The sequence below is a fragment of the Egretta garzetta genome, unplaced genomic scaffold, assembly GCF_000687185.1.
Source record: "Egretta garzetta isolate BGI_Z169 unplaced genomic scaffold, ASM68718v1 scaffold79, whole genome shotgun sequence".
NCBI classification, from domain to species: domain Eukaryota; kingdom Metazoa; phylum Chordata; class Aves; order Pelecaniformes; family Ardeidae; genus Egretta; species Egretta garzetta.
Genome location: NW_009260791.1, coordinates 2,516,325 through 2,532,178, shown reverse-complemented (window position 1 = coordinate 2,532,178; position 15,854 = coordinate 2,516,325). Strand labels below are relative to the sequence as shown.

At 46.1% G+C, this 15,854-nt stretch overlaps 1 protein-coding gene across 1 annotated transcript; it reads left to right on the top strand.

Moving 5' to 3' along the window:
- Nucleotides 1-4,739: 4,739 nt before the first annotated feature.
- VASH1 (vasohibin 1) lies at nt 4,740-14,985 on the top strand. The gene is made up of 6 exons (XM_035901994.1): nt 4,740-5,001; nt 6,089-6,145; nt 7,233-7,307; nt 8,347-8,728; nt 9,125-9,237; nt 9,821-14,985. Exons 1-6 carry the CDS (start codon nt 4,892-4,894, stop codon nt 9,891-9,893), a joined length of 810 nt encoding a protein of 269 aa, XP_035757887.1. The 5' UTR covers nt 4,740-4,891; the 3' UTR covers nt 9,894-14,985.
- Nucleotides 14,986-15,854: the final 869 nt, after the last annotated feature.

Sequence of the window (15,854 nt, the reverse complement as noted above, 5' to 3'; positions counted from 1 at the left end):
GGTCCCGACGGGAGAGTCCGGCCCGGGCCGTCCCCCGCGGGGCGCACGCAGGGAAGAGGGGAAGCGGCGGCATCCCGCGGAGAAGGGGTCGCTCGCCTGCCCCCCCTTGGAGGCCCGGGCTCCCCAGCTCGGGAGCGATCCCTCGGGAAATGGGCCCCCTCTTCTTCTGAGGCCTCGCTGGAAAACAGACTTCGGATGGCTAATGTGCGAGCCCCCTGGGGAGGGAGATGGATTGCCCTAAAGAGGAAGACTGGATAAATGATGAAAAGATGAGGAGAGTTAAATTTAGAATAATTTAGTCCAAATACTTGAGGTGGGAGGGTAAGACAGGCAGGGGTGAGCCTTTGAAGCAGAAGAAATGAGATTTGGGTACAGTCTCCCACACCAAAAGGTACTCTTGTACAGAACCATGTCTGTCAGAAAAGAGACTCTTGATGCCAAAGAGTTTTAGGAGGAGTTGGCGAACAATTGCAGAGCTTGTTGCTGGTGTGGGGTCAGATGTTGTGATTTCCAAGCTGGTTCTTGGCCTTGCTGCAGAGAACTCTACAAAAAGAGGAACCGGTGATCATTTCACTTAACCTTGTGCCCTTGTGCCATCCTGAAACATTTGCATGTGAATTCTTGTGATTGTTGCACCTCAGCCGGAGAAAAATCTCCCCCCTTCATTGGCATTCTGTGAACAAAAGACATTGCAAACATTTGGTGTGTCACTCCATTGGTTATGAGAGTATTGCCATCGCACTAACAGAGGGAATTCAAGTACAAAAAGATGAAGTTTTTTCTGCTCATGCTTTTTTAGCAAGGACTTACCTCTTTGGGAAGGTAATTTGAAGTATACAAGAACATGCTATTACTTAGTGCACAGGCAATCTGTACTGCTTTCCACAAGGATCTCTGGAGAAGCATGTGATGTAACATCCTTTGTGCAGCGAAGTTATAGGCATCTGTGGCAGCAACCAGAACAAATCTTGAATCCTGATTACAGTCCCTATTCTAACCCCCTGAGACTTTTCCTTCCTTTTCAGATTTCCTTTCTTTCCTCTGACTTTGTCCTGAGCCTTGGTGAAGGCTGAAAACATGTTTCAGATCACACTACTTAATTTCCTGACCGAAAGGGCCGATTTGGCCAGGAGAGGTGAGGAAAATGGAAGAAAGAAGTTCACAAACAAGAGTCCACTGCATGAGGGGAGGGAAATGCAGTGTTCAGTCTCTGGTTTTGGTCTTCATGTGAAGTACTTCTGCTGTTCTCACTCTACAGTCTTGGTGCCAAAGGGTTACTTACAGTCAGGGGACACAAGTGGCATGAGCTCTTGCAGTAACAGGTGAAATTGGGCTATCCATTTTTTTTTTTTTGCATCTGCTAGCACCCCTGGGAACCAGATCTATAAAGTCTATTCAGTGCTCCACAATCTGAGATTCCATTCCCAAGATCACCAGGCATACAGCTGAGAGGATGCTGGGATGCAAGAAGCAGCAAGGATGGATGGGCTCTTTTCCCAGCTCCTTTTCCATCCTAGGGATGTGGTTTTATCTTTGAAGGCTGCATATATCGCCACCCATCTCCATGCCATCAAGTTTCTTTGAATGACTGATGCAACAGATGAGAATTAGGGCAATGAGTGTACTCTGTAGGGCTAGCTCCTTTGAAAAGCCAGGTACTTGCCATCTGCTGGAGGGTGAACAGGCCTTTTTAGGTGTTGGGAATTGGACAGTGGTTTGCCTACTCTGAAAGTTTTGGCCTTGAACGGTAGCCAGTGTTGGGGGAAATAACTCTCAAAAGAGTTGTCCATAAATTCAATACCATGAAATGACAACTGCAGGAGGCTGTGATCAGACTTTGTAAATATGTTCACAGTTCAGCTGCAGGGGCTGTCTTTCAGTGGGGTATGAGAGCTCAGAGATCTCCTCTGGTCTCCATTTCCTTCCGGTAGATTTGGGGTGAGTGGGCATCGAGTAAGCCATGCCACAGTGGCAGGATGTAATAGATTGGCCATGTGTGATAGGCTTGAGAGTGCCACCTCAGTAGGTTGTCTCCTTCTAGCAACAGAGCGGGGTATTGCTTTGCTTGGAGCTGCTGGGACCATCAAATGGGTGCACACTGGAAATACAAAGTGATGCGTGCTTGCCTTGTTAAGAAATGATGGATTTTAACAGGTGGTTATGAGGGCAAAGACAGGAAGAGTTGCATCTAATGGGCTCAGAGACAGAGAGGGAAAAAATCCAGTTTCCTTAGTCAGGCTGATAGCTGGGATTGGTATTGTTCCCTGTTGTTTGCAAAAGGAAGATTAGGGAGGTGCTTGGATACATATAAGCACCATAAAAGAAACTGTTGCTAAAGTAGGCTGACCAAAAAAGCACCTCGGTGATATGGATAAGGGTGGAGCTTTGTCTGTGCCTCGCCTGATGTGCAGCATGGCCCACTTAGTACACGAAAATCTCTGTTGTTCTCAGGATCCCCTTCATAAAAGCAGTGTCCCAATCCCATGAATACAGCCAGCCTGCCGGGGTACATGAATCTTGGAGTGGGGTGATACAACCCCTCCAGACAAGTGGTGAGGGACCAAGGATGTGTTCAGCCAGTCTGCGAAGCCTGGCAGGGTTATGTGCTCTGAAAAATCTGGGCTGTCTTCCTAGCTCTCTCTCCAGCTTTCAGAATAACAAAAGGGAAAGCAAAATAGATCTGGTTTCCTATCTTTCCTGTTACAAATAAATTCTTCTCTGCTTTCTGGAGGATTGTGAAAACTGCCTAATATTTATAGCTCTTCTGAGATGTGCAGTGGGTGATGTTGGGTAAGAACAAAGCATTAGGGTCTCCCATCCTGTCAGTGTGGGATTGAGGGATGGAGACCTTATTGCTCTCCTCCTGCTTCTGTTGCCCCATTAAAATGCTATAGACCTGATGCGAAAGAAACTGTAGCCCAGTCTGGGCTGCAGGCCCAGATCTGAGAGAGAGCAAGCAGGCTGTACTTTCATCAGTTTAATTTTTTCCATTATGCTGTCTCAGTGTCACACTGTCCTTTGAGGAAAAGGGGATCAGGGGGTCTCTACTAGTAAAGGGAGGAGTAACTACCTGGAATCATTAGTCTGTGCTGACAAAAAGCACTTAAACCATCTGTCTCCACACAAAAAAGCATGAAAGTCTCCATTGCTGAAGAAATGAAACAAAGTAAAATAGTCAGCCTGTCCTGGTTGTTACCTCTTTCATTGTTTCTGCCTGGAAATGATTTCCTATGACTCAGTGTGTCAGCTCACAGCATCCAAACTGACTCAGCTCATGCGGTTCCAGAGACGGCTCCATCCCTGTGCTGCTCTCTGGAGCCTTCCCTGCTCCTGCTGCAGCTGAGCAAACCCAGTTTCACATCTGCTTCTGCCGTTCCTGTGCCGTCTCCTGCAAGTGAGCCAGCCGGTGCCTCTGCTTGCTCCAAGCAGGGTACGGAAATGGGGCACTGGAGATGGCAATTGGCACCTCCAGGAGGTGCTAGGAAAATGGGTACCAGTGGCCAAATGGTGCTACTTAGTTTTCAAAAAATAAAGAAAGATCAAAACATGGGAGAGAAAATGGATAGCGACTGAGTTTAGCTCAGTGTTTACTTGCTGCTGGTGTTTGGAGCTAGGCTGAAAACCACTTACAGATTATGGTTTCCAGAGGCAGCAACAGCCCATCTCTCACGGTTAAGCAGTCTCTGGCCCCTGCACTCGGCGGGCACAGGCAGGGTGCGACCATGTGGCAAAACAGGACAGGGAACTGATCTGACTGAAAACTACCCATGCTTGCAGGCTCACCTTTCAGCTGGTTCAAGTGCCTGACCTGGTTCGCCAGTCACTTGTGCCAACTCAGGGCAGAAGAAGGAGGTATGGAAATGAGTGGCCACAGAAATACATGTGGGGGGTGATGAGTGGCTAAGCAGCACTGCTGGCTACAAAACCATGGCCAGCAGAAGCAGTTGTGCACAGCAGAGTAGAAGGCCCGACAGAAGATCTGGTTCTGACTCACTCTTTCTCAGCTGGGGATAGCCCAGCTCTGGGGGAAGTCTGAGGAGGAACTGAAATGCTAAAAACCAAACTGTTGTGAAAAGCTAGTCTGGTATCAGAGGAGTGTGTGCAAGGCATGAGCTATCCTACAGAGGGAAAATGCTGGGCTGTTTCTCTAAGCCTGTCAGTCTCACCAAATTTGTGTCTTCTCCATTATATTTGTCCTGTGGACAGGACCCTTCTCTTTCCTTAAACACATTTTCTCAGCTTCTGACAAGGCTGCAGTTACCCCCTGTGGAGCAAATGGTGAGAAAAATCTGATTGGACCTCAGAATGGGACAGGAGTCCGAACAGTGAACTTCCAGCAGTCATTCTCTGGCCACGTAATTCAAAACAATGGACACTGCAGGGGGGAGTCATGATGCTGTCAAGCCTGTGTCCTAGTCAGTGCCAACTCACCTGAGATGCTAGGAGGCAGTGAGGGACCTTTATACCCTTGCTTACAGAACTGTTCCGTGCTCTGGTGGCTTTGGGGAAACTCATTCTCCATTTCTGCACCTCTCTCTCTCCCCCTCTCTTATTTTTGTTTTGTGCCTTCCAGTTTGCACACTCAAATGAGGCCAAGCTCTCCCAGCTGATAGCTTTCCCATCTTGCACCTTGCCTCGACAGTTAATTTTATCTAATTCTTCCAATGTAACATTGACTAAACGCAGGAGCATTTCACATAGTTTCTTTTGCAGCTCTGTGGTGGTGCTTCATTCTGAACCCCTTCCCAGTTACCAGTGTGGGAACAGAGGAATGTTCCTGGTGTGGTCACTCTGGGCAGCAAAAAGGGGCAGGTTTCAGAGGAACACGTTCCCTGTATCTATGTGCCACTGAGTTCAGCAAGAAGTTGGAGAGGATTGAAAGCAGTGATTTATGTTCTGCTCCCCATTTCAGATTCCCATACCAAGTGTGCCTGCATTCCAGCCGTCCACCCCCATCCCTGAGCGCCTGGAGGCTGTACAGCGCTACATCAGGGAGCTTCAGTATCCTTTACTGTTACCTTAGTCACTGGTGCGATAACCCAGGAAGGGGAGCAAGGGGACTTTCTTTCTCTGTGAAGAACAGAAAAGCTCATTCTGGTGTAGCTGGAAGGGAACTGAAATTTGCTCCCTGAAAACAGGAAGCTGGACTTGGGATGACGGTTTGTTGTGCTGCTCTGTTTCTTTTCTTTTCTGCCCAAGTTACCTTCTGATCCTGTTCACTCCAAGGGCATGTTGTCAAGGGCCTTTCCCCACTACCCACCCTTCGGTGTCAGTGGCTTTACAGTGCCATTCTGCTAAACACACACATATCTGAGACCCTGACACCAGGTCTCAGATGGACTACAACCTGTGTTACCTTGCTGTCAAGGCATGGGTGAGCTGTGGTGGTGAGAAAACTGCTTCTCAGGTCATCCTACTCGAACACTTCTCTGTAGCTGTCTAAAGGACAGTCAGCCACTCTGCTTTTGTGCATCTGTGGTATCCTGCCCCTTTATATGCAGAGCTGCCTGTGTGACTGTGTCCTGGGCATGAGATTTCTCCATCCCTGTTGTGCTGGACAGCAGGTATGTGCTGTGCAAGCACAGCCTAATCTATAGAGCTAGCTCTGGCTTCAACCCTAAAACAAGGTAAGAAGGCAGACCTTTTGGCACCTCTCACCCGTCTAAGGTGGTTGTGCTCTGGATTGGGTCTCAGTCAGTCTCAGAATAAGGTACCATGAATGTTTCAATGCTCCATGCATTCTGTGCAGACCAGAGCAGGCAAAGATCTATCAAACTTTGTTCTGCCCTGATAACTGGAAAGCTGAGCAGAGCATGTGCTGTCAGCATGGACCTTTGGGAAACGGAGTGGAAACTTGGGGGGGTGGGGTGGGGGTGGGGTGTGTTAGAAGAATCAACAAGAAGGAAATACAGTGGAAGTAAGGAGGGACTATAAATGGGAGAAATGCAAGAGAGGGAGGTGGGGACTTTCTTGTGTTGCTGTTATATTTGTGGCATCATGACTTTGCTGTGAGAATAGTAACATGAAAGTTCTTCAGACAGGTTTTCTTCAAACTCTACTTTCCAAGCCCTTAACTTCTTGCCTCCAGGTACAATCACACTGGGACACAATTCTTTGAGATTAAGAAGAGCAGACCTCTGACTGGGTAAGTGCTGGAAGCCCCTGCAGCCCCTTTAATCCTTGCTTTAAGATGTTGGGGCCTTGCTATACCTACTGCTTTTTCTTCTATCCCCTGGCCAAGGTCTAGGCGGCACTCAGGGCTTTCAGTACCTACTTTAGGTGACTTCATTGTCTGTGGCCTGGGGCATGGCTGGGCAGAGCTGTGTCTGGCCCCTTTCAAGGACAAAGGTAGGTTTTGTTGTCATGAATCAGTAAATCCAGTAGAATAATGTAAATGTATTTCAAAGATGTGCAGATTCTGCCTGCTTCTAATTGGAATGTAACTATATGAACTACTGATAAAATTCTGATTCTGAAATTAGGTCCTGCCCTAAGCAAGCTTCGTAAAAGCCAAGGATCTTTACAGGTCTAACCTCATAGCTCCTGCAAGTGCCTTTGCAGAACCTAGGCTCACTAAGCTTTTGGTGTCTCACACTTTGAAGGAGAAGGGGGAGTTCTCCTGACTGCAGATTTTGGGAAGAGCTGTGCCCCATAAGTTCCTGGACATAAGCACTTTATGTTCATTGACTCTCTTGGCCAGCATATTGAGAGTCTCCCCAGACTGGCTTCTTACTATTGGTCTAGTCCATAGATTTATGTGACCCCAAATGTCTTGTGTTGTCATCAATGCAATGTCTCTCCCACAGTATTTGTTGATCAGAGAGTAGGGTTGATGCCAGAGAAGAAGGCTTCACTGTCCTTGAACCTTGTGAGACAAACACTACTGGCTCTTGGTCCTTTGAGTCTTCTGCCTGTGGTCACATTGGTGTCAATCCAGAACTCACTGAGCCAAGTGCTGTGGTCTCCCCGAGAACAGAGGTTGGCATAGTAGGCAGCTTTGCTGCAACTCACTGAAAGGAGTTCCTTGTAAGCAGCGACAGCATGTGGTAGAGACCTGGTTTGGATTTAATATCTTCTAAAGAAGATATTTTCTTCTGTTCCCTGTCCTCAGTGGGCCACCTTCTCTCCTAGAAACCTACCTTACATATATAGTGCAAAAGGGCTGAACTGGCTGTACTTGCATAGCACAAGCCCTCTGACTGTCCCCATCTTTCCCTTGTCCCACTCTGCAGGCTGATGGACCTGGCCAAAGAAATGACCAAAGAGGCCCTGCCAATAAAATGCCTGGAAGCTGTGATCCTGGGAATGTATCCTTTCCTCCTGGAATTGTGCATGTCTGCCCATCCTTGTGTTTCCTCCTCTGCTCTCTTATGATGCTTTGAGGCTGCTGATAATACTGTCACCAAGCCCCACATCCCTCTGTTTTCCCTCCCCAGTTCTCCCCCCCCCACCCCCAAATCCAAATCCAAGCAGTTCTCTGAAATATCAGAACTAGTTCTTCAGAGTTGCTCCTCCTTCCCCAAGAAGGGTGGTGCTGCTCTGGACAACCCTACAAGTGAGTAAAAGATAAAGGAAGGATCTAAAGAACATCTAAAGAGGGGCAAAAATATTAGCCAGAGTTAGGTCAGGAAGTCCTTTGTGGATAACATTGTTCCCTTACTGCAATGTTGCCTGCATGTGTTCTACATTAAAATAAGTTAGGAATCCTACCCAACTGCTAATTATGGTGTATGTCACTTTACTGTTACATCTAACACTGCCTGCCAGCTTAGGCAATACCTTCATTAATTCTAGACATGTGTCATCTTTAAGTACACATCTTTCCTAGCTATCTTCCAGGCTTAGTCTATGTCACTTTGGCTGTAGATTCTTGGTGCACATTGGCAAAGCCACCTGGAGGGGCAGAGATGGCAAGTGAATGGTTCAGAAGGGTAGTCTGATGAGTATTTTGTCCTGAAGGTTCCTCGATTTGTGTGTGAAGTAGTAGCTAGTAAAACAGACTAAAACAAATTGAAGAATAATGCTACAGCATTACAGTTTGGAAGCTATGGAATACAATACACTTAAGGTGTTAGCACTGCAACTTCTGCATCACAAAACTGCCTCAAAATTAACTCCCCCTTGTTGATTGCCTTGTTGAAGAGGGCAAGTCTAGTTTCCCCATGACCCAGATGAAAGTAGGGCAGCTTGCCATGAGCTGGACTCTTGGAGAACAAATCCTGCCTATGTGATGCCTGAATCAGTGGTCAGTCGGCTGACCAGGCTGGGAGGGTTTGGAGCAGGAAAGAAGTATCCCGTCAAGAAAACAGTATCACTGGTTGTTTCCTGAATAGTGGCTGCTGTCAGTTACCTCACCAACAACATGACCACGCTGGACCGTTTCCCCATCAGCTTCAAAACCCACTTCTCAGGGAACTACTTCCGACACATTGTGCTGGGGGTGAACTTTGGAGGCCGCTATGGGGCACTGGGCATCAGCCGACGCGAGGAGCTCATGTACAAAGCACCCGTCTTCCGCACACTGAGCGAACTCATCTTTGACTTCGAGGAGGCATATCGCCGCTGCTGGCACACTCTCAAAAAGGTGAAGCTGGGCCACTGTGTGTCCCATGACCCACACAGCGTGGAGCAAATTGAATGGAAGCACTCTATCCTGGATCTAGACAAGCTAACCCGGGAAGACTTCCGCAAAGAGCTTGAGAGACATGCCCGTGATATGAGGCTGAAGGTAAGCAGCAAGGATGGAGCAGTTTCCTGCTGCATCTCCTGTCTTGCCTGGCTGATGGTGTGCTGGGGAAATGAAGTGGCAGGAGGCTGTCTTAGATGGTGGTGGAGTAGAAGGTGAATTGGAGGCTGGGGGCTGTTTTCCTTTGTATGCAGGCTGATCCCCTAATGGGCGCTTGTGCAGTACTGCACTTGCAATTAGCTTGGACTGTATACAGTCCTTGGAGCCACAGCTGTCACTGTAGCTTGTTTTTTTCTGGCTTTTGCATTTTTGATGCACTTGCCTTGCCTTTTTGTCTTTTATTCCCATACAACTAATCATTGTTAGGCTTTGTGTTTTCTGATTACCACTCGTATTGGTTGTCTGCTCATGTTGCTCTTACTTTAATTTTTCTGGCAGATTGGCAAAGGAACTGGGCCACCATCTCCCACCAAGGACAGAAAGAAAGACGTCTCCTCCCCACAAAGAGGTCAGGCCAGCCCCCATCGGCGCAACAGCCGTGGGGACCGACGGTGAGTGGGGCTGCTGGGCAGGAGACCTATCTAGAGCACCTCTCTTTTACTCACAGACTCCACCTTGGTGTCTGGTTTTGGATCCTTCTGATGTCTTACTGGGATTCTTTATAACAGGGGATGCTTCTCTGACCGTAGCATTCTTCCCTAGTGAGTTTATCATTGCTTGGGGAGTGGGGGGACAGCTGGAGAGTTTTTTTGTTTTGGCAAGGAGGAGGAAGGCAGCTCAAATAGACAGTGATCTTGGTAGCTGATATTTAACTTTACACAGGGGTCTGAGCTCTGGTGTCTCACAGACTTGTGCCCCAAAGAGATTCCAAAAATTACACTGCTGTCAGTGGGACTGTTTTCCTGAAACTGATCTGAGGTACCAGAGTGGACTTCCTATGCTTCCTAACCTGCGTTCTCTTCTGTGGAGATTGTTGGGAGAGCTACTGGGGGTTGCAGAATAATCCTGCCCTCGATAGTGTAGGATAAGTCTGAAGCTTTCCTGTACCTTTTCCTGTGCTGCCATCTCTATGTGCAGCACCTCCTGACTGAAAAAGACAGTTTCTGAATAGGTTCTTTCCCTCTTTGCGCACAGGCCATCTGGTGAGAAGAAGCCTGCTGATTCCAAAGCCATGCCAGACCTCAATGGGTACCAGATCCGGGTGTGAAGAGAGCTGTGCCTTGTGTGCCTGGCTCCACAAACTTCTTGCTGGCCACAACTGGGACCTGGATCCACCTGCAGGGATTCTGGCAAAGCGGACAGGGGAGCGGGAATGGAACAGAGTGCTGATCTTCCCAGGTACTTCCAAGTGGGCCAGTGCCAGAGCTGGATCCCATGGGTCCCAGAGGATTCACCTGCCTGTTTCTAGGAGAGGTGTCCATCTTAATTCACTGAAACAAGTATTTTTAAAAAAAAAAAATAAAAAAAGATCTGTACATTTATGGGAGTTTGCTGCAGGAAGAATATGAAGTGAGTGGGGTCAGCAGACTTGCTATCAATTTTTTTGTGTTGACAGCAAGTAGGTGAAGCATCTTGTCAACAGTACTTCTTCCTTGTCTGCACAGAAGCCTTCAATCCATGCAGGGCCGTCCTGCAGGGCTGAGGGAGAAGTGATGCTGGAATAGGATGGCTCCCGCATCTTGTGAAAAACACCTGTTTTATCATTATGAACACTTTGTTTAGCATTGCTCTTGTGAGAGATGGGGCTGAATTTGCTCAGCCTTATTGATCATACAAGGGCCTCTCATCTGGAGAAACCACATCTTGAATGTTTAGTCCTGCCTATTTCAAAGCATTTCATTGTCTCTGAGGAGTAGACAGGGGGATGATGATCCTCTTTACCCACTGCGATGCTGGTGACCTGTTGCAGTTAAGTCCTTTGGTGGTTGAGTGGGTCAGGATATGCCTATGTCATTGCCATATGAAAACAGGCACAGAGACCTCAATCGTCCCAGCAGTGGAGGCAGATGCAGGCAGAAGCTAGTGAGAAGCCTGAACTTTGAGTCACCTCTTCATCAGCCTTCTCACTATTAACTTCTAGTGACTGCTACTGTGAAAGCTTGTGGAAGGCACTTCAGTCACTGAGGTACGAGTTTTAAGAGTAAATAGTTAAAGGATTTAATGATGTCAACAGGTTTTACAAGCATTTTTCCTTTCCACAAGGGTCTTGCTCCTTCCTCACTGTAGTGTTAGTGCTAGAGTTAGAGACACCTGTTGGTGGGAAGCCCTGCTTGAGGAGATTGCAGCTGCTTTCCTGACAGATCAGCCTGGAGCCTCCTGAAAGTAGTTCCCCACCCCAGTCCCAGAGCTGTGCTTGTGTTCAGGCTCTTTGGAGAGCTGCAGTATTTAACAGCACCACTTATGCTAGCCTTCCCCAAAGGGTGGGGCTGGGCCTTTCTACCCGCTTGCAGCCTTGACTCTTCCTACACTTTTTGTCAGGGAAGTGTTGTACTACTGATTAAGCAGTGTAATGCTTGGCAGAAATCTGGAGTGTTGTCAGACCTCTCCAAGTCCTAGGGCCTGGAAACAGTGGGGTTGCCAGAAGTCAGAAGAGTATGGCCTTGAGGTGATCTGGATACTTGCATCTAGGGGGTGCAAAAATTGAGCTTGGGAGCGGGAGCATCCTTGAGAGAAACTGAGTCTTGTTTTATCACAGCACTGACAAGGAGCTAAACTTTCTGAAATACTACATATTTAATTTTGTTAGAACTGGGCTTGTTTCATGTGAACTTGTTAGAAACATGATGGAGCTTAACTCCAGCAGTTTTTATGTTGCAGTATTGCAGTGCCATACCCTCATGTAAGCAGTGCTATTTTGGTGGCAGAGGATGGGTTCTTATCCCCAAACAAATCAGCTCTTCTGTCAAGTTAAAGCAATGTTAATCCTTGAAACACCACCCACAAGCGATTTAACTCAGGCCTTACAGGTTCCTAATTGTACATCCCTACCTGTGATGCAATTTTCAAGGCGCTATATCCATGCTACTGCAATCTGTCTTTCCAAGCTCTCTTTGTAGTCTGTACTTTTCTGCTATGCTGTAGGACCAGGAGGACAATCCATAGTGAGGTGGCAGAACTTGCCGCTGATCCAAGATAAGGTTAATTGAGAAGAGGATGCCAGTTTCCACAGTGCAGTGCAACACTTGTCCCCTGCCTTGCACTCCAGCTACATGCAACAATTTGAAATTAGACAGCAGTAGCAAGCCAAGCACCCATTTGAATGTGTCCTCTGGTCAATTCTGTGTGGCTGTAAATTAACATATTTAGTGTCTGGATGCTAACGATGACGTTGGCTGTAAAGGTGCCACAGTTACCTGTAAATAATATGGGCCACTTGGAAGCCACAAACTGCCTTTGCATAATGTTTGCTATGCAGCAGACGGAAGTTCAGATGCCACTGTGAATCGTATGATAAATACAAGCAGCAGTCAGCAAGGGAGACCGAGTGTCAGGTTTTATTAAAGTGGATGAAATGCAGAGAAAAAATTATAAAAGCCACTTAGATAAAACTAAAATGAATCCTCACCATGACTTTGGTTGGTTGGTTAATTCAAAGTGACTGTAAAGCTCCTGAGAATAACTAGTAGCTTCATACAGAGCACATTCAATAGCTGGACAGACTTGAGCCTTTTTAGATGGAAAGGATGGGAAGTGTATTGGGGGGGAGGAAGACTTCAAAACAGATGGGGCAAGTGAGGCGTCAGCTGCAAGCTAATGATGCTTTCTTGAGAGCAGGGCCAAAGGGATGCTCAGCAGTGTTAGATCACCAGGGTAGAATGGCTTACAACAAAATGCTTTGTTTGGCCTGGTAATTAAGTGCTTTCCTGCAGGACATAACTGAGGCCAATAGCTTAGAAAACCAACGGAAGTGGATGTTTAAGGAATGAATAACAGGTGGAGTTCAAGGTCTCTTAATCCTCAGCTGTAGCCAGACAAGAATATCCTCTTTCAAGGTTTAGTTGCACAATTATATACATTAGGAGACATTTAATTCTTCTTATGTATCTAATGTTGACGACTTCTCAAGATGGCCACAGGAACAGACGTGAGCCCTCTACTAGGGTTACTATTTCAAGCCTTCTACTATGCTTCTCTATGTGGTAGAATTCCTGTCCCTTACTGTTTCTGTATCTCCAGTTTAGCAGATGGTGCAAGAAACTGGAAAATGACCAAACGATTCTCCCCTTCTTGCTCTTGCTCCCCCCATCTTTGTAACAAGATGAATCACAATTCAAAGCTTAGCTTTCTCACAAACAAACAAGACAGCATCCCCCTGTGACAGAGAGGATTAGTGCAATCCAGTTTTATGCCATAAGAAACCTGAAGGTACAGTGAAAGATAAACTTTTGCACTTCCACTTCTCTCCTTCCTCATCCACCTGCTCTGGCTTCTGGTCTGTTGCCTTTAACCATAAGGAAAAAAAGGCTGAAGATGAGTCTTTTTCACTTCTGCAGTCTTTAGAGCTACAGAGAAGGAATGAAAATAAGGAACTAGACTGTAACTCATATTCCTTAGTGCCTGTGGAACAAAAACGATGGATCTTGAGAAGTCCTATTAATTATTTAATGTTACATATTAATATGATCACTCATGTAGCTCTGGGGTGTAAATTTCACTGTTTAGTAGGTCTCATGTGGTGTCTGTTCTGCAGTACAAGTCTCCTGAACTCTCTGGAAGAGAACTGCAACCGTACACTAGGAATGGACAGACACTGCCTATGTTGTATGTGAAGTCTAGGTGAGCTTTGAAAGACTTGAACAAATGCTGACCTACTACTAGCAAAACTATTTTAAATGTAATGCAAACCTTGAAATAAGAGTTTCTTCTAATACTTTTATGGAGACAAGTCCCTTGATAACTGGCCAACTGCACTTTTTTTAATGGATGAATGGATTAAGCAGAAAGCAAAAACTTCCTGCTACAGTGTCACTCTGATATAAACTTCATATTCTAAAGAGTGGGGTTGGGTGTCCATCAGTCTGTGACACACTAGCCTTTTTTTTAACTCTAATATGATAAGCTAAATGAGTCTTTAGGAATTTAAGGTATGTTAGCAAGTGTTTTAGCTGGGAGTGGAGTGCTTTTTTTTTCAGTTGACTATTTTACCTGTGTGCCACTGTATGAGTCAGTGCATAGTATGCTTGGATCTACCAGAATGACTCCAGAACTGTGGTTGAAACATAGTTTCTGTTCATGAGGTAGCTGTATTGCTGTTATCAGATCTGCTTTAACGTGAAGATTTTTTTTTAAGTATTTCAGGTGAAAGCCTTATCAGGTGCCTGCCCTTTAAGGTAGACTCACGTGTGGTGTTGTATAGAATGGAACAATACTGTCCTTAAAATCGTGGAGTTTAAGAAACCATAATGAACAGAAGAATGCTCCTATTGCCAAAGGGCAAGCGTCTGAATTAGATGGGCTTGACCTTGCTCTAGTGGCTCTTGCTAATCACTTCAGGTGGTTGCTTTAGCCACTTGCTCCTTTTAAGTGAAGTATTTCAAGTGGTCCTGATGATCAGGCACCAGATATAAGCAGGAGGTACCCCATGTCCCCATACTTGCACATGTAGATGTGTGCAAGTCTGGCTGAAATAATACCGCATATTCCAATGGTCTTGCACTGTCGTCCTGTCAATGTTAAGACCTGCTTTATGGATTTGTAACTTAACCTAAGAAAAGCAAGTGCTATTCTGACTTAGTGTTTGCTCTGCCAGAGCAAGGTGAACTCCTCTATAGCCAAGTTGAACTCCTTAAGGAATTTAATATTTTTTGTCTGTTTTCTTAGCAGGTGTTTACTTGTAACACAACCACTCTCCCTCAGTGGTGCCCTGGCCCTCTCTGCTCAAGAGCAACTCAGTTTAGGCCCAGAAGGCTACTGAATCCCCTGTAATCTCTGCAGAGCAGAGTTTCCCTTCAGGTCAGGGTTGAGATGGTGCTAGTGGGACCAGAGTGGTCCCCTTCCATGCACATCAGTATACTACTCTAGCACTGATAGGGTGCTCCAAAAACATTTACATCTTTATCACCGGTACAGCTCAGAACTAAGAAATTGAAGGTTTCTTTAAGAACAATATCATGTATGTCTTTTTGTAATTAATCAGTGTGGTTCTGTGTTCTTATGTAGCCAACACAGAACTTGTATTTAGATTTAGTTCTTACTGCACTTCCCATAGCCCTCATGTTGATACTTCTTCCTGCTTCCTTTGACACTTAGACAATAAAATTCCCTCTGTACTGCTCTCAGCTTGTGCAGAGAAAACAAGATGTCTGTACTGTCTTTCTTTCTCACTTAAGCTTTCTCATTGTCAGTCAGCTGAGAAGTCAAAGGTATAGCCTTGAATGATGGTATCAGACAGATTATGTATAGATGCTCTGTACTTGCAATATTATGGACATGGAAGAACCGTCATTCTCCAACCGTCTGAACAGGTGAGTATGTCTGTACACATAGAGGCAGCTGCGAAAGAGCAAGAAGTATGTACATGGTTATGTAGTAAAGGCTAAAACTCATCTTTTCCTCTTGAACTGCCATCAGTCAGGCTGGATGGAAAAAAAAAAAGTCAGTGGATGCAGAAACAGAAATTTCAGTCTTAAAACAATACTCGAAGGGTTAACACAAGCCTCTGCTTGCACTGCTCTGCTCTTCAACATATGATCCAGTCTCCCCTCCTGTCCTGAAAAGCAATTCTGCTTAAGGTCTGAAGTTTAGTGGCCTTCCAGACTAATGATCTCACCAGGACTCTCAAGACAAATGCTGGGTTAATAAAGGACAGTCAGCTGCAAGATTCAGTGCATTTCCCCAGCAAGGGGGATCCAACTTTATTCAGGCTATCATCTTTCAGGCATAACATACCCCTTCTCTCTAGGGAAATGAGTAATAGCTGGGACCAGGGCCAGGACGTAGTTAAGCCTACAGTGTGTAGAGGAAAGGAATAAACATCCCCTAACCTGTTACTCCAAAGAGAATGGCACATGCAATAATCCCTCTTAGCTAAATTAATTATATGAACAACTTCTGCCCTGAGGAGAAGGAACTGCACAACACCTAGTAGATGTTACGAAGACACAAAAGAAGAAAGTAGCCACTTCACAAGCCTACATAGCCTGTGCTTGAGCCCAGGAGTTGACAATAG